The 19,739-nt window shown below is 38.2% G+C and overlaps 1 protein-coding gene across 1 annotated transcript; it reads right to left on the bottom strand.

Annotated features, from left to right (window-relative positions):
- Positions 1-893: 893 nt before the first annotated feature.
- Positions 894-2,327, bottom strand: LOC149138776 (cyclin-dependent kinase F-4-like). Its single transcript, XM_089450489.1, has one exon. The coding sequence runs from the start codon at positions 2,325-2,327 to the stop codon at positions 894-896; it is 1,434 nt and encodes a 477-aa protein (XP_089306615.1).
- Positions 2,328-19,739: the final 17,412 nt, after the last annotated feature.

The raw sequence follows: 19,739 nt of genomic DNA, 5'->3' as shown, positions 1-19,739 counted from the left end.
AAGAGTAATCAGTAATCTGAATGTAATAGTGTGTGAGTGTGTTTACACATACACCAGTTGTGCATAATATGATTCTGTTTCTGTAAATGTGTATGATTTAACGATTTCTATCTAGATGTTCAAGAAATTGGGGTTGGAAGTTTGTGATCATCCAACCCCATATCCATTGAGATGGGTAAATAAGGATGCATAATGAAAGATAACAAAAGATTACAAAATCAGATTTGTTTAGCTTATATTTTTGTTGTTTTTCAGTTTCAGCGTGAGTCGGATCTTTTAATTTTTCATTAGGTTTGCCTAATTTTTTTATAAAAATCTAATAATACATATATTAAAGGCTAATTTACGTACATCAAGTACATGAAAATTAAGAGTAATATGTACATTTCAACGCCTCTGTTTCGAAGTACCTAAGAACAAAATGGAAATAATTAACACATTGTAACACCAAATATCTCTTCTATGAATGAACTAACCGCCAAATTGGTACAAGGTTCAAACGCCTCCCCAAGGACAACATTCCATGTCCCAAAACTTTTCCTATTTCAATGACGAGCTTTGCCAACAATCGACGACCAGCTAGAACACTATGTTAAATTTTTTCAGAAAGCTTATAATAAAAAAAAATTTGGGAAATAAAGTTGTTAAATCTGAAAAACTACTTACATCTAATGGACAAGAGCTTGCAACACAAATATGAAAATCAAAATAATATGCAAAATATCACTGACAATATATCAAAATAATATGCAAAATATCACTGACAATATCCTAACAATTTGTGAAAACCTTATATTATAAACCCTAGCCGCAGAGCTGAAGAAGTCGTCTTCCAAACGTTGATCCTGCTATTTTATTTTTATTCTTATATCAAGGACGTCACTGAGTACTCTCTAATCACCAAATCCCTTTCGATTATTTATCGTATCATCTGGCACTCGTCGGTGTACGATTGGATTTAATAGCTTCGGCCCCATTCCTGGAAAAGGGTAGGATAATGGGAGATTTTCAAATGGAAGAGATACAGGAATTTGACATGACCTCAGATAACCATTACGTTTCCGAACTGAATATTCAGAAACAAACATAAAATCGCCCATTGTCACCGTTGATGTTGTGGGTGTGTTGTTCCCATCTTCTTGCTTGTCATAATCAAATGTCATTGGTTGCTTTTCTCCTGCTCCAACCATTCGTTTAATCTGCGACGTGCCCTTTCCTGGAGATGGTTTGTCGAGATGACATTGCCGCACAGAAGTATCTTGTTCACGAACAGAAAAACAATTATAATTTACAGAATCAATGCTTCTTTTTAAATCTGAGAAGCCACCTACAATATTATTGCCAGACTTTTGCATGGCACTGTATTGACAGGGTCCACTAGAATGATATGTGATGGAAGCGGGATACCGAGACAACAAGAGATTTTTGGGCAGTGGAGGTGGGGGAATTGATCTGTTAATGTTGTAACAAGGAAAGAAGAAAGGGTGCAGCAATGCTTCTATAGCTTTGGGTCTCTTCTTGGGATCCCAAGACAACAAATGCTTGATTAGGTCAATGGCCTCCCCACTTACCCTTCCCAAGATATTGGAAAAACGTTTAGTAGAATCCACGCCCATAAACCTTTTAGGGAATCTGTAATTGAAGTAGGAAGCAAGTTCTAATCCTTGAGGCCAAGTGTGGTTATTCGGAGATCCAATCACAGAGCAGATCATGTAAAGCTGAGTGACCGCGTTACAGCCATTGAAGAAGGGGTAGCCAGTGAAAAGTTGCACCATGATTGCACCCACCGCCCAAATATCAATTGCGAAGTCATAATCTGTGGATCCAAGCAGGAGTTCCGGCGCTCGATATGGACGCGTCACAACATAAGAATCAAGTGGCCTCCCGGCTTCCTCTTGTACGTTTATAGCCAACCCAAAATCTGCAATTTTAATAACATCTCCACTCATTAACAAATTCTCTGGCTTCAGATCCCGGTGACAGTACCCTTCTTTGTGCATGCGTGTAAGCGCTTTGAAAAGCTGGAAGGAAATATTGCGCACTTCATCCTCTGAGAATGGTCTGCCTCTGTTTTTGATAATGTTTGATAGGTCGCTTTCCATCCACTCAAGTACCAAACACAATGTATTGTTCTCCCGGATGTATTTGTACATGGTAATTATGTTTGGATGCACCAACTCCTGCAAGCATTTAACCTCTGTCATATCCACGTGGTTCTGTTTTATTATCTTGATGGCCACATCTTTTTTCGTCTCTGGATCAAATGCTTTCCAGACTGTTCCATAAGCTCCCTTCCCAATCTCTTTCGTAAAGGCGAAACGTTGCATGGTTTTAAGCTATGATGTCCAAGTAGTTATGTTTGCTTTCCTGAATCTCAGAACAGTCTAATACCCGAGCAAATTCGCTTTTCCTCGTTCCTTCCAAAAGTGTATATTTATATCCAGGAGGATGGAATAAATGTAATGCATTTCTTCTCACCCCTTATTATTATTATATATAGAGGTGAACTCGAAGGTTTTCATATTTGATATTGGTCGGCCACTTTTATTTAGTGTATGCTATTAAATAACATATATAATATCTAAATAACACATATAATATCTGATATATAATATCTGATATAGTGGGTTTTTTGTGTTTTTAATTATATAGTTTGAGTGGGTTTAATGTTGTGTTTCTTCTTAAAAAGTTACTTGTTTAAAATTAGAGAGTAGAGTATGTATGTATTTGTAGACTTAACAATTCTCTCACAAATAAAAAGTCTTACACACTAATTTGGTGTTTAACTTAAGTGTGACCTTAAAAATAGATATAAATAAATAGATATAAAAATATTTCACAAAATATATATATATATATATATATATATATATTTAATGATATATAAAATAATATTTTTCTAAAAATGATCTTCCTTGTGTATTATTGATATTTATTTTAATTAACTTTATTATATATAGCATATAGCATTTTGTAAAAATAAATACTAAATTATAATACAAATAAATATTAATAATAACATTGATAATTATATATATTTTATTAAATTTTAAAATAAATGTAAATATTAAATATGACATTAAATTATTCATATTATTAGAATTCTAATAGTGAATTAAGTATGATATATATGTTCTCGTGATATTTAAACTCAAGAAATGATTAGTCACATCTCGAGATTAGACATGTTGATGAACAAAGATTAAAACTTCATATAATAAAGATATTCCTTTGTTATGCATTTTTGAAAAATATTGCGTCCGTTGTTTGTGAGAGAAAGTTTACAATAATATATTATTTGATGCTAATGGGTTGTTAGTTTTTGAATGACTAATGGATTTTTAATTTTACATAAATGGTGATCATAACATCTTCTCATGGGAGTGACCAAACAATGACAAGTCGGGCCTTGGGGCTTTCCACCTTCACCAGACGGCGCATATGTGAAGCGTTTGTTACCTTGTACTCCTATGAGGTGATCATTCTAGATGAGGTTGTGGGTATGATAAGCAGGTTGGTGAAGTTCTTAGTTCAATTGGAATTTGGGTTGTATGTTGGTAAGCGGGAAGCTAAAGGAGTGGGTGATAGCAACCATAGTATCTCGTCGGGGTTTTGGCTCTGGAGGTGCGACACTTTGGAAGTCATGTCCACTTTAGCGTGGGAGGGGTGTGGCTTTCAAAGGAGAACGTGGGATCCTCACTCTCTTCTACGAGGAAAATTGGGGGTGTTGGCATTATCAAAGGTTGGAGATTCACTTTCAGTCATGCCCCTGAGCTCTGCTGACTCAAGGTAATCTATCTCAGCAGTTTTGAATTAGGAATTATGATCACTATCTTAAAGAAAACTCTGAGGAGTATCTAGGGGTCATATGTGGGTTTTGGGGTCCGTGGAGTGGTTGTGACTTTGTCTCATGGACTTGGTTTTTACTAGTCTATCTTGATAAGTCTCGGGATGATGATCTAGGTTTACCTTCTTGGTCTCTTCATCTCACGCTCAGAAGCTTTCCCCACCTTGGTTTGTCTTTTCATTCTCTCTTTTAATTTCACTTGGTTAAAGGGTTGTGAGTCTTTGATTTTCGGCTCGGTAGAAGTTTTCTCCTCTCACTCTCCGACTCTGTCTCCAAGGTCCCTTTTTAGGTTGCTGGGGAGGTTGTTGGTGATGTGTGTGGGTATGGGGATAATTGGATTGAACTTCTCCTCGCGAATTGTTGTGTCACCCCTTGTGGTAGCATATCTGGGTTTTTCATCTTCCCATCGCAGGGGTTGTTGCAACATCTGCTCTTTTCATTGTAGGTTTACTTCAAGGTGTCCTCAATCCGGTTTGATGAGTACCCCACTTACCAGATTAATGCCTCGTCAGCATGGGAGGCTCTGTCATGGGGGTCATAATTTTGGGAATGTTGTCACCCCATTCCTCACAATAGCTCATCTTGAGAGACTTCAACTAGTATGACATGAGAGGGCGAGGTGGAGCTTCCCCATCTCATTCTCTAGGAAGAATTGATGCTCCTGCAACTATGGGATACTTAGCTATGCATCTTTGAGACATCCAACTCAATCTTGACATCCTCCACGACCATAAGTATGAAGATTGCAACGAGATTGTTTCTTACATGAATGACATTGAGTACAACCAAAACGAGATATTGGAATAGATGGATTCTTTTCGTTGGAACCATTGCAAAACAAATGACCACCTTCACAACTTGGAAGCTCGAGTAGAGCATATAGATTTTCACATGCATGAGCGTGATGGCTACTTTGTAGCCCCATGTACTCCCTCCTCACCCCCTCCATGAAATACTACTCCTCGCCTCTGTTTCTTTTTGTTTTCTCAAAAGTACTAAATGGATACGTTGCTAGGCGAAAGGTTTCATCTTAGACATCCTTCAACACCCTCTTCCAACAAGTCTAGTGAGAATGAGGAAGAAGGGGTCATTTAGACATTTTTTGTAATCTTCCTCTTCATGAAAATCTGATGAATTTTTTTTTATCGACAAAAAAAATTTCGCGATCATAACATATTTGGATTAAAATCTTCAACAATTTTCTCACTTTTTATAATTATTATGATGCAAATGCCAAGAATGTATCTTTTTATATTAGTGGGTTTAAACTTATAAGTAGTTTTTTCATTTGTTTATATAAATTAAGATGCAATCTAAGTGGGTCATTATTATCTTATTTGTATATAATATTATGGTGTACATCAAATGGTTTTTTGGTTTTCTTTTCTTAATATATATTTGGGTTATTAGCATATTTCATGTGATTGTTTTCTTAGTATTATTAATTAGAGTGAAAATTTGGAAGAATGTACTTTTGGGTATTAATAAGTATAACAAATTTGAAAATAAATTTCAATATTTAATGTGTCATACTACTAATAATATTTTAAAATATTATGTTAATGTGAAATCTCTCTTATACACCTAATAATTATTCATAAGTAAATTGATCTAATTAAAAACAAGCACATGATAAAGTAAAGTTTAAGTTTGAATGAGAAGAATAACGACATATTCACAACTACTTTATATACAATTAATTAATAAGTATATAATTAATTATATTTAACTTTTAAAATTGCAATTATTTCTTTCATAATTATATTTATAATTTTTATGATATTCAAATTTTATAATTAACTATAAATTTAATATTTGTATGATTTTCTAAAACTATTTAATACATTTTTAATAATTACATCGTAAGGTGTTTCCCTTTTAAATGAACTCCTTTTTGTGCCATTGTGTACTCTCTTAGAACATTGATTTGATGTGTTAGATTATTAAAAATATTTTCTCCATCCGATCATCATAAATGGTTATAATAACCCACAAATAGTTATAATGACCCATAAGACATTCATATCTATCCCCAGTCCTTCATTTCCTTAGGCAAGCATTATTAATGAATGCTCTCATCATGGGGCAAGTGATAGCGATCATTTATTTCCCGCGGTTGTGTCTCACCCTCCTTCTTACTGTCCACTAACTCCACTAACTCCAGGGTCATGGTCTTCTGCAACTTCAACTGAGACTTAAAGTTGTCCTTAGTACACTTTCCTTGAAGCAATTGTAAGATGGAAATGTCATCCGCTCAGTGGTCGCTGAAACTGGTATAAGCGTTTCTCTGTTTGATTGATTCATATTATTACAAGAATATTCATAGTTTCCAAACTTTTTGTTTCAATTCATATAAATAGTTCTCATACTTCTTGTAATTCCTCTTTTTCCCATTATTGTATGATTTTCTTCCCTTGCGTTTTAATTCACCATTCTATGGTATTTTGATTTGTTCCACTCATTTCTATTAGGAAGTGTATATTAGTCTCGTTGTGAGCGTATATTCATTAGTTAGTTTGGTTCTCGGTTTCACTTCTCTTCTAAGCATTTTGAGCAACAAATGATCACACTAGTGATGTATGCAAGCAACTCGTTCATGACTACTTTCTCCGCAGACTTGTCATTGCCATTAGTTGTACGCATTCAGACGTTTTTCTCTACGAGGGGATGAGTGTAGTTTTTGGAGTGGGCCTAGTGTGGCTAAAATTATTTCAGGATGATCTATTAGAATTTCCCTTTGAGAATCTCTTATGGTTTTTGAGAGGGTTTCCAAAGGATGATTTGAATTCCAACACATTGATTTCAATGGCATGTTCATTTCCTCTAAAAAAGAGGTTAGAAGAACTATAGTTGGATTATGTCGTACGCAATGATCAACCATCAACTTCAAGAGAGAGTAATGATGGTGGATGAAATATCATGATTAATCCAACCGATGAAGAGTTTGGGAATGATTAACCACCTATTTCATCACACAACTATTCCAATTATGATGGATGGACCTTTATTGATTCACTTGATTAAAAAAAAGTTTGGAGAAACAAATATTGTGAAACTGAATTCAAATTAGTTGAATGGTGTAACAATACCTTTGTTTGGACTGTAACTAAACCACAACAGCTCTCAAAGATGAATTTCTAGTAAAATCACAGGGATTTGAACCTGGATCAAATACTTATCATTGGTTATAGTAATTTAACCGCTCTAAAAATTGATTATATATCAAACCATTCTTTTCACCTATTCATTTAATGAAAGGATATATTTTTTATACCATAAAAATATAGGATGACAAAGATCGACAAAGAGTAAGCTTTATCAACGAGCAGAAAAACCTTTAACATATGCGTTTCTTAATCTTATCATAAAATGAAAGTGAAAATACCGTACGGTCCTTTATGACAACAAAATGGCAATGGTAGGCATCTTCCTTAAATGGTGGATTAAAAAGGCTTTCTTTAGCACGTACCCTAGTGGCAAGTGATCTACGTATTGCATGGTAAAATGAACCATGTTTCACGATACTGACATGTGTAACACAAATATATGTAACAAGACCAATTTGGACAGGTAACAGGCTCAAGCTGGCCTATTAGGACAACAAAACTTATACATCAACTGTATAGTGTAAATAGAACCCTCAATGAATCAACCAACCATGGAGAGGGAATATTAGGAGAAAATCTACGAATAGAGGACAAAAGGCCTCTCCCTAAGGAACATAAAACATAGACGGTCTTTTCAGTCACAAAGGAAGGTCCAGAAAAGGGTAGTAGTTATTACCTTCTCCTTAGTTAAAATATAGCTAAATAAAAGTAAAAAATAATAATGATAATGCTCTCTTTTATTGTACAAAATATTGGTGTTAGTGAAAAAAATGAAAAAGTAGATATTAAAGAGTGCTCTTTTGTGTCATGAAAAATATTGATAAAATATAAAATGGTGAAGATTACATATAAAATGCTTGTTAATCATAATTTTAAGAAGATATAATAAATTTTACAACAAAAATAACAAATAAATTAATGTTAAAAAATAAAATATTTATTGAAAAAGAATAGGTGAAATAAATTTAAAAAAAAATCACTATTTATATATTAAATATAAGCTTATAATTTAATTTTTTGTCATTATAATATTACCTAAAATAATATTTAAACAATCTTATATATAATATAAATTCATATCATTTCAATGTTAATTACAAGTATTATTATTTTTTATATTAACTTAGAAGACTATTATATATTTTTATAATTTTTAAAAAATATTATACATGAAATTATTTTTTTTATATTTATATAACTATTCATATTAAGTGATACCAAAGATTTAATAAAATATAAATAATAATTTATATCCAAATGTCAATATCTCATCATGAAATGTTTGTGGCAATATATGCGATTGTGCTCAATGTAAGTTATATAAGTTAAGCGAGAGCATTATGATAAACCTTAAAAATTAATGATGGAGTAGGTGCGACCCAATCAATTTCATGAGTATTGCATTTTGTACTTTTCAGCACCACATACTATTACATGATTTTTAAATGAAAAAAGAAATTGATTAATTAATTGGTTTATTAAAAAAATTAAGTTATTCAATTAATCAAAAAAATTAATATTTTTATCCACAATGACTCCCTAATTTGTAGATTAGTTTTCTGTCCTATTTATATCCTTCATGTGATCTAAAAGATGTAAAAGAAGTTACTTGGGCATCTTCCTTCTGGTTAAGTGTGAGATCGATGAAAGTTGGTTCAATTGTAATGCTCAGTTCAAAGATTTAGAAAATTTCCTATGACATATTAGATTCCCTCTTTTGTTAGTGCATGATTTTGTAAAGGAGAAAAGGTACAAAATGCAGCCCACTTTCTTGGTTTCCACATGCATGGCAATCCACATGAATTTTCTATATACTTGAAGAAAATGAGAATGGAAAAATAACATGTTATGGGGAGAGTGGCAGGGACTTTATACATCAAAAAGTATTTTCAAATCATTTTGATGATTTTTTTTTTTTGTTTAGACCTATTTATTATAAGTGGATTATCTTTTTGGCTATAGATCATCCAAGTAAGTTGCAGAGAGACTTGGTTTTCTGGAATTTGTAACAATTGCGGGCATATATGAAAATTTCAAACAAAATCACTACTGAAAAATTGTTATTATAGTGCAAAAGTTGCTATAAAGTTTTTATTTAAGCTCCAATGCTCTAGGTTTAGATTAAATCAATACATATAATGTTTGTAGCTTGCACTTTTTTGTTCCCAATTTCTTGGAAGAAGCAAATAACATAGAAATTACACATCTTGTTTTGTTATGATATGGAAAAACATTATCAAGGTTGGTGGTTTAGCCAAAGAGACACAAAAGGATTAGCTATTAGACATAGTTATGTGGCATATGTTAAAATTCATTGCACCTTATATTTCCTGCCATCTTTGTTGTCCCATGGAGATAATTTTGGTGTAGTTATATCTCAGTTCGAGTGCTAACAAACGCTCTAAAAGATCTGCATCAGGGAATTTTCCATTTGGAGATTATTTTGGTGCAGTTATATCTTTTAGTCCGAGAGTGCTAGTGAATGCATCAGAAATTTCTACTAATTCACAAAATGATTTATTTACATCATTGGTGGAGCCCATGCATATTTTTTTATTTTTTTTTATCTTGTGTGAGATATGACTCGAAATAAACCTTGAAAGCATAAGACAAAATGTGTTGTATAATATTTTAACTACACATATGTGAACAACTTCAGTTTTAAGAGAAAGTCGAGTTGTATGTCTGCAATTTATGAGCCCCAAAAATGGGTAACTTATTGGGCTCATTTTGCCTATTATTCTTCATCAATCCACCAATTTTCATAGTTTATGCATGTTTTTTGAGTATATTTATGTTAGTTGGACGAATGAGAATAGTCACTTGACCAAGAAGGCTAGCACGTGGTTATTGCAGATTTTTGGACAAATTTTGGACCAAGGCCAAGCATTTATGAGCCATATGACAACCAAGCATGAAGGAACAAGGGTGAGGATTCATAGGAAGGGTGTCTCTTGCACTAAATGGCCCCTTCCTCGAATTCTCCACCCTCAGCTCGGAGTTCAGCAGGCCACCAAAAAGGATTCCCAAGGGTAGCCGAGCAGTTTTGTGTAAAGTGACTGATCACTGGCAGTTCAAGCAGCTGAGCCGCTCGAGTTAAGGAGGGTTGTTGGAGACCCTCGTAGTGCATAAATAGGAATGCTTCTAGCCTTCATAGGTTACTTTTTGAACAGTTGTATTCTGCACTATAGTGCTGCTATTTTCTCAGCTCATTTTGTAGCTTCTGCTGTACAACTTTTTTGTGACATGGTTATTTTTGAGTAATGGAAAGCAATTTCATTTGGCACCAGCTATGAGTTTTTTCTTAGGAGCCTGCAACTCTTGGGATTGGGCCCAACCCAAGTGCCAAGGCTTCCTTCCTGTACTGTTATATGTTTTGAATGTCTTTATCAAATAATTTATGTTAAGTAGATTAAAGTCTTGCTTGGTTACCTAGGTCGTTGTCGATGATTAAAAAGGCTTTTCATGTTCAGATTGATTTGATAGGGTAATAACAGAGAAGATCTTCAGAAAAAGGCCATCAAGCACCCTTGATCTCACCTCTCCCTCTGTGGGACCATGAGCTAAGACCAAGGTGTCCTTGCTACCACCAAAAACACGGTCTTTGCTTCATCATGCAATTGTTAGTGTTAGATTCTCATTTGCAAAAGTTGATACCAGTTGTGGTTACATGCTCAGGTTCATGATTACTTAGTTTGCATAACTATTTCACATGATTTCATTGTAATAAAATTCTGTTCATTTTCTTTGCTGATATTCAGGTCAGATTAGGTTAAAGTAGCTAGGTCTTTGGTTTTCCGAGTCTTTGTTTGAATAGTTTGGAAAATAACTTGCAGAGAACCAGTGATACATATTTTCCTACCCCTACTCCATCAATATCGCCTGCTCTGTCCTCCAACTCTTTTCTTGCCTCACATTTGCTTCGTTCCCTCACTTTGACCTAATTTCCATATTTTTGTGCAACATTGCTCTACCCCTCCTTGAACAAATCCAGCCATCCTTATCACTCACCCGCTTCGTTCGCCAGGTCCTGGACCCCTACACATCATCATCCAACCTTCGTACCCACTTCTACACCTTTCTTCCACCATCAACCCTCCAAAATCCTCTTTCAGAACATCCTGTAGAAGCCACAAAACATCCTGTAGAACCCCTGCAGACTTCCTGTAGAAGCTCAAGAAAGCAGTTTCTTGAGATCCAAACACTGTGAGGCTCTCTGGAAGGGTGCTAGGGACCCCTTAGGCCCTCTTCTAACCTTCCCAACCTCCTGCAAGCACCTACTCCATTTCCTTTCGCCAGTCAACCTCTACACTGAGGGTGGAGAATTCGAGGAAGGGGCCATTTAGTGCAGGAGACACCCTTCCTACAAATCCTCACCCTTGTTCCTTCACGCTTGGCTGTCATCTGGCTCATAAATGCTTGGCCTTGGTCCAAAATTTGTCCAAAAATCTGTAATAACCACTTGTTAGCCTTCTTGGTCAAGTGACTATTCTCATTCGTTCAACTAACATAAATATACTCAAAAAACATGCATAAACTATGAAAAATGGTGGATTGATGAGGAATAATAGGAAAAATGAGCCTAATAAGTTACCCATTTTTGGGGCTCATAATCACCCCCTGCTAAATGGGTTTCTCATCCTTTGAGCAACTAATATAGCTCATCATCCTTGATAGCTTTGACTACCTCTCTCATGTCCCAGGCCTCCGAGGTGATGTCTTCCAGAGGGATCAACTGCTACAGGATTCTTGTGAGATGTCCTGTAGCTGCTTCTCCTCCTGGGATGCAGGCTAAATGAGTAGGGCTATATTGCGGACGGGGGATTCATTGATGAAGAGTCTAGATGGAGTTTGGACAGGTAAGGTGAGTGAGACTTTGTTACTTGACTTGTCACTAAAAAATTCTTGTTGTCAATCTGAGGAAAACACTGTTTCTTGTATGACTGTGTAGGAACACATAACCAGGTGGGTGACAGAGGTGTAAAGAGATGGAACAGGGTGTCGTATGGTGATGGGTGGAAACATGGGTGGCTGCAGGCCTAACAAACAAATTCCAACTTTCAGATTCCCCTCCAAAATCGATTTTAGCTTGCCCAAAGGTTCTACAGGATGTTTCCTGTAGAGGACATAAACTGCCTGTAGAATAGGCAAAACTTCCTGTAGAAGGTGAAATCTACCCCTGAATATGATCAAATCCTAGGAGAGGTGATTGGTCATGGAGGAAGTGTTTGTGAGGGTGTCCTGTAGCCTAGTGCGGGCCCCTGTCCTTGTTTTGCGTGACCTTCCTAACCTGCAATATATTCCCTGCAACCTATAATTATTCCACAGAGATTAGGCCTATTTTTCTTTCTTTTCTTTTTTTCTTTTCCCTTTTTTTTTTGTGAAAGATAGCTGGAGCACCTCCATGAGGTTTTCACCCTCACTGCCTGCCCCGGGCACTTCTAAGAAGTTTTCACCTAGGGATCTTTTTATTTCACTTCTCTTTTTTTTTTTTGATGCTCAAGGTATGGGTGGAGTAGAGACAGGGCCCTGCTCCACTACCAACACTAATTTCCAAAGTTTCAATGAACTCCTGCTTTGAAAGGGGTTTCCCGTAGATTTTCAATCAATGCCCATTGACGAGCATGGGGATGGCTTATTCATCAATGGTCCTGATAAGGACTGAACCATTGTCACTACATTTCTCCACTGTATATGGTCCTAACCACCTTATCCTCGGTTTCCCTTTGAAATCCTTGTATCTTGAGTCATACAACAGTGCCCAATCTCCTAGCTGGAATTGCTTTTCATTATGGTGCCGGTCATGCCATATCTTCCTCTGGAGTTGAGCTACTTCTGAGTGGAGGAGGGCCTGCATTCTCTTTTCATCTAATCCATTCAGCTGCAGTAATCTTTCCCATTGTGGATGGCTGAGATCTAGGTCCAATTGAGCTGCCACCCTCAATGTGTTGTACTCGAATTCTATGGACAACAAAGCCTTCTTCCCATAGACTAGATCATAAGGTGTGAAACATGTTGTAGTTTTCCAAGTGGTGTTGTAGGCCCAGGTGGTCTCAACCAAGCGATCTGCGCAGTCCTTCCTGCTGCTACTCACTAATTTAGTCAAAATCTCTTCCAACGATCTATTAGTAACTTCCACCTGCCCATTAGCTTGCGGATGATAAGGGGTGAAAGTTCTGTGCTTGATCTTGTGATGAGCGAGCAGGTCTTCAATCAGGTTAGAGGTGAACTGACTTCCTTGATCGATGACTAGCTCTTTTGGGTAGCCAAATTTGTAGAATATCTCTGTTAAAAACTCAGCCACTTTTCCTTCTATCGCTGCCTTGATTGCCTTGCTTTCTGCCCACTTTCTCAGGTAGTCTGTGCACACAATGATGTAAGACCTTTGCTTTGAAGGAGGGTTGATAGGACCCACAAAATCCATGCCCCATTTCTCAAATGGATCGAAGGTCACTTGAGGTTGGAGGGGCATTTCATCCCTTGGAGTCGGTTTCCCCATCCTTTGACATCGGTCACATTAGCTGATGTATCTTCTGACATCTTGATGAAGAGTGCGCCAATAGTAGCCTGCCTGTAGAATATTGAAGGAAGTCCTTTTCGTTGCAAAGTGACCTCCACAGGGCCCATCGTGACAGGTCAGGAGGATGTCGAAAACTTCCTCCTCCCTAACACAACGCCTCAAGATTTGATCTGGGCCAAGTTTAAACAGGTTGCCCCCGATCCAAGTGAATGGGGCACTTTTCCTCACAATTTTTCTCTTCTCTCTTGAGGATATGTGTGGAGGGAACTGTGCTGAGACTAAGTAATTTGCTATATCAGCAAACCATGGAGAGAGTACTGAAATAGAAAACAGGTGTTCGTCTGGCATCTGGTCATCCACTGTCCCTTCTTCACCTGCAGGCAAATCCAATCTAGACAGAAAGTCAGCAACAAAATTTTCCTTACCTATCTTGTCCACAATGGTCAAATCAAATTTCTGCAACAAGAGTAACCATCTAATGATATGAGAATTTACATCAGGCTTATTCATTAAATATCTAATCGCAGCATGATCAGTGTGTAAGAATGTTTGATAACCAGTGATGTAGTGTCTGAACTTGTCTAGGGAATGGACTACAGCCAGGAACTCTTTTTCGGTTATAGTATAGTTCATCTCGACCTTGGACAGGTTTTTGCTGACAAAGTATATGGCATATGGTAGTTTCTACTCAACTTGTCCTAAGGCTGCCCTTATGGCTCTGTTTGAGGCATCGGTGTGGATGTGGAAAGGTAGGGCCTAATTTGGACCTCTCAAGATCGGGGCAGACACCAGCTTATCTTTCAACTCATCCAGAGCCCCTTAACAATCGTTAGTCCATTTAAACTCAACATCTTTCCCTAAGAGGCCAAACAATGGCGAGGCTAGCTTACCGAAATCTTTAATGAATCTTCTATAATATCATGCTAAGCCTAGAAAACTGCAAACATCTCTTACCTTTTGAGGAGGTGGAACCTTTTGGATGATAGCAATTTTGTTAGGATCCACTTGTAATCCTTGCTGAGAAATGGTATGACCTAACATGGTCCCTTCAGTCATCAGGAATTCACATTTTTCAGGACTAAGGGACAGGTTCATCTCAATACACTTGGTTAAAACTTTTCCTGGTTTAGACAATGCTTCTTGGAAGTTAGACCCATAAGGAGTAAAGTCATCCATATAAATTTCCACCGAGTCGTGAACCAGCTCAGCAAATATGCTCAATACCGCTCTCTGGAAGTAGCAGGAGTGTTGCATAGCCCAAAGGGAAGGACCCGGTAGGCGAAGGTTCCCCAAGGACAAGTGAAGGTGGTCTTATCTTGGTCTTCCGGGCTGATTTGGATTTGATTATACCCGCTGAACCATCTAGGAAACAAAAGAACTTCTTCCCTGCCAGCCCATCTAGCACTTGATCTATGAATGGCAAAGGGAAATGGTCCTTCTTTGTGGCTTTGTTAAGATCTCGATAATCTACACAGATTCTCCACTTCCCATTTTTCTTGGGTACAAGCACCAGAGGAGAAACCCATTCATTGTCCGAGATGGGGTAGATGAATCCTGCATCCAACAACTTTTGTAATTCTTCTTTAACGATGTCCTTAAGGGCTGGATTCATTCTCCTCTGAGGCTGCCTGACTGGTTTACAATCCTCTTTAATGTAAATGTGATGGGTGCAGACCGACGGATGGACTCCTTTCATTTCCTTATAGCTCCAGGAAAAGGCATCTAAATGGTGGCTCAATAAGCTACAGAGCTCCTTTTCCTGGGAGGGAGATAAGGATGAGCTGATATTTAAGGTTCTTTCAGGGACAAATTCCACATTTTTAACTCTGGGTGAGGTCGGATTGGCCACACAAAGGTCCACTAAAGCGTTGGCTTGGGTACCTTCCACTAACTCCTCTAACGATAGTGCACTGGGAGGTAGATTTTGAATCAAATTCTCGATCAAGTCATCCTCGGTGAGAGGACCTCCCCTGGTCACTTCAACTATGCACAATGGTGCAGAGTAGACTTCACCCTCATCCCCCTCCTCCAACCAGAGCGGTAAGTCAGGTTATAATAGAGGTTGGGTAGGAGGGTATAGGACTAGCTGTTTGGACATAGGCCCATTCTTTATGTTCATGCTTCTAGCTCAGCAATTGATGTAAGCATCCGCAGTAGCTAACCAAGGCCTTCCAAAAATGAGGGGGTATCCAGTGAGTTTTGCCTTTGGTTGAAGGACCAAGAAGTCCGTAGGGTACTCCCAAGAATCAATAGAGACCGGGACATCCTCCACAATCCCTTCGGGAGTCACAATGGAGCGGTCTGCCAACTGTAGTATTGTCGAGGTCTTTCTTAAGGAAATCTGAAGGTTGAGTTTGAGCATAGTGTCCCTGGTCATCACATTGATGGCAGCCCCTAGATCGATTAGGGTGTGGGGGATTATGGTGCCATTGATGTGGACATCAACTACAGGACTCCCAGGGTCCAAATATTTTGGACATATTACTTGCCCCAACATTAGATCAGACAGTTGTCCTATGAAATTAATAGTCGAGGCATCTCTCTTGCGCCTGCCTGGGTGCCTGAAACACTTCTCCTTGATCAATTTGTTGTATATTGGTACATCTTTTATGGCCTGGAGAAGTGGTATTTTCACACACAACTGTTTAAGTTCTCCTAGAAGTTTAGTCTCCTCTAGGTTTGGTTGCGTGGCTACTGTTAGTCTCTCAGGAAAGGGTGGAATGGCTTTGGGTTCACTTTCCTGTTTCTCTTCCTCTTCCTTCGGGGGAGGAGGTTGGCAATCTAGAAGGACCTTTCCAGATCGTAGGTTGATCTCTTGAATCTCTACAGCATAGGTAGGGCATGTTGTCTCTCCAGTGTATACCTGTTGGGCCTGTCTATTGTTGGGGTTCGGGTTCGGTTAAGCAGGCATATGGGGTTGTCTTGGAGGAGCAGGAGGTAATGGTTATGGTTGAGTAGGATGTGGAGGCAAAATAGCGGGAGGAGAGTTGTATTGGGGCCTCCATCCCGGTTGAGGTGCATTCCACTGAGGTTGTGGCTGGACATGAGAGTGAAACGAATGAGTAATATGTTGAGTATGGTATTGAGATGGATAAGACCAAGGAGGAGGTGTGGACCAGGAAGGATGAGCAGGGGGCCCCCAAGAAGGCATGTGAGCAGACTGGTTAGGGTGGTAATAAGTTTGGGATGTTCCTTGCATCCCCTGCTGGTAAGGTCAGGATCCATGCAGCCTCCTTTGGTTAAGGAAGTAGAGTGGCTCAGTGGCCCCTTCAGCCCCTTGGTACATGGCTTTAAGTCTAGGTAAGGTTGGGCACTGGTTCGTGGGGTGGTCTTCCTCACAAAGGAAACATACCTCCACTGAGTGCAATGGACACTCGTTCTTAGGATGATTCCTTGTACATCTGAGACAAAAAATGGCCAAAGCCCTCTTAGCTTCCTCTTTCTTTTGTTGGATTCGAAAAGTATCCAGTTGCATGGCAATGGTCTGTCTCATATCAATTTTGAGGTCCTCCATTTGATTAGAAAACTCATGCTTGGAGAAGGTGGTACTAGCTAAGAGTGGATTCCCCCTACCTCATTTCCGGGCTGCCCTAGAGTGCTTTCTAAACACAGTCTTTATGTCCTCATAAGGTAGTTGGTAGATGTCTCCTCGAGCTAGCAGATGGAGGGTATCTAGAAGGTCTTTGGGGACTCCTCAGAGCAGAACCAAATTCAGAGATTCAGGGTCAAGCGTGCACTTGGCCCGTTTATAGCTAAGTTGGAACCTTTCCTCGTAGTCTTCTAAATACTCATCACTTCCCATGGTCATCCGAAAGATCTCTCCCTTTGTTTCATGTGACCTACAGTAGTCCCGGTATTTTTTGTTAAAGGCTTGCTGCATCTGAGCCCAAGTTGTGACACTGTTTCTAGGTAAACCCATGAACTAGCGTAGTGCTACATCCTTGAGGGTAGAGGGAAAGAGTTTCAACTTTTGCTCGTATTCTGCATAGTCATAAGTTCAACAAAGGACAGGAAACTTGAACAGGAAGGTATCAGGGTCTTCAGTGTTCAATCCATGGAAATGAGGTAAGGCTGAGGGACTTATGTTTTTCATCTTCATGTCCCCGTTGGTCTCTCGGATGGGAAAGGCACCTTCTATTCTCTCCTCATCTTCTCTATCGTTTTTGTTTTCAGCCATAGTCTCAAAAGGAATGTTTTCTTGCTCTTCTTCTGTTATAGGATCTTCGTATATCTTAGGAGGTTCACCTATAGGTTCTTCTGGATCACTGCCACCAAAGAAGAGAGACAGGTAACTCAGTGATGTGGTGGGGGTGTTGAGTAGGATTTTTCCGGTATTATCTCTGTTCCTACAAGGCATTAAATGAAATATTTTTGTTTGCTTTTGTTTTTTCTTTTTCTGCTTGTAACTGCAAAACTGAAATAAATTTAATTGAAACTAACTAAAAGCTATCTTGCTGAAATGAAAATGCGGAATTGAAATGAAAGCAGGAAAGGACTAATCTATTTTGTTGAAATGAAATTGCAGGAATGAAATGCTAGTCTACACTTGCAGAATTGAAATTGCGGAATTGAAATGCTAATCTACGGTTGCGGAATTGAAATTCTAATCTATGAAAGTAGGAAAGGTCTAATCTACTTTTGCAGAAATGAAATTGCAGAATGGAAATGAAATAAACTACTTAGCAGAAGGTTGTAGTAGAAAATAGAAGAAAAGCAGCAATCACAAATACTCTGACGTTTCCCCGGCAACGACACCAAAAAGAGTGGTGGGCTCCAGTATTGCAGCAATAATGCTGCAACTCCTGGGACTCCCTTCTTTACTTTTATCAACCTGGTAGTTCGTAACAAACTTGGAAGCGATGGTGCTATATGCACAAGTACTAGCTCTTACCGCAGGCTGTCACTTGATCAGCTGGCACAAGTCCGCTAGGAGCTTAAGCCAACTTCTATGAGCTCTCAGAAGAAGCTTTTAACTTTGATGGATGAAAACTAACTCAAGCAGAGGCTAATCTACTTGCAGAAAGAAGTTGAAAGCTAGAAAGGAACGCAAACCCTAGCGAACCCTAGTTGTACCAACTAACCCTACTGGTGCAAGTAAAAGGATGAAAGCTACAAAAATGGATGCCATTGAATTCTAGAAAGGTAAAATTCATGTGAATAAGCTAGTTTTGAAGAGAAATATGAATAAAATACCTTTTTGCATTTTTGAGTAATTTGTCAGAATTATTTTGCATGTGCTTTAACTGTTTTTGACTGTGCAGAGTTGACTGGCAAAAGGAAATGGAGTAGGTGCTTGCAGGAGGTTGGGAAGGTTAGAAGAGGGCCTAAGGGGTCCCTACCACCCTTCCAGAGAGTCTCACAGTGTTCAAATCTCAAGAAACCGCTTTCATGAGTTTCTACAGGAAGTTTGCAGGGGTTCTACAGGATGTTCTGTGGCTTCTACAGGATGTTCCGAAAGGGGATTTTGGAGGGTTGATGGTGGAAGAAAGGTGTAGAAGTGGGTATGGAGGTTGGATGATGATGTGGAGAGGTCCAGGAGCTGGCGAATGAATCGGGTGAGTGATAAGGATGGCTAGATTTGTTCAAGGATGGGTAGAGAAATATTGCACAAAAATATGGAAATTAGGTCAAAGTGAGAGAACGTAGCAAATGTGAGGCAAGAATTAGAGTTGGAGGATGGAGCAGGTGGTATTGATGGAGTAGGGGTAGGCAAAGAGGTATCACAGGTGCTCTGCAAGTTATTTTCCAAACTATTCAAACAAAGACTCGGAAAACCAAAGACCTAGCTACTTTAACCTAATCTGACCTGAATATCGGCAAAGAAAATGAACAGAAGTTTATTACAACAAAATCATGTGAAATAGCTATGAAAACTAAGCAATCATGAACCTGATCATGTAACCACAACTAGTATCAACTTCTGCAAATGAGAATCTAACACTAACAATTGCATGATGAAGCAAAGACAATGTTTTTGGTGGTTGAAAGGACACCTTGGTATCAACTCATGGTCCCACAGAGGGAGAGGTGAGATTAGGGGTGCTTGATGGCATTTTCTAAATATCTTCTCTGTTATTACCCTATCAAATCAATCTGAACATGAAAATCCTTTTTAATCATCAATAATGACGTAGGTAACCAAGCAAGACTTTAATCTACTTAATAGAAATTATTTGATAAAGACATTCAAAATATATAACAGTACACGAAGGAAGCCTTGGCACTTGGGTTGGGCCCAACCCCAAGAGCTGTAGGCTCCTAAGAA

The sequence above is a fragment of the Pinus tabuliformis genome, chromosome X (genome assembly GCF_031772625.1).
Source record: "Pinus tabuliformis cultivar Carrire ecotype Pingquan chromosome X, CPIR1, whole genome shotgun sequence".
Lineage (NCBI taxonomy): Eukaryota > Viridiplantae > Streptophyta > Pinopsida > Pinales > Pinaceae > Pinus > Pinus tabuliformis.
Note: the sequence above shows the minus strand (reverse complement) of the source record. Positions and strands in the feature narration are given on the sequence as shown.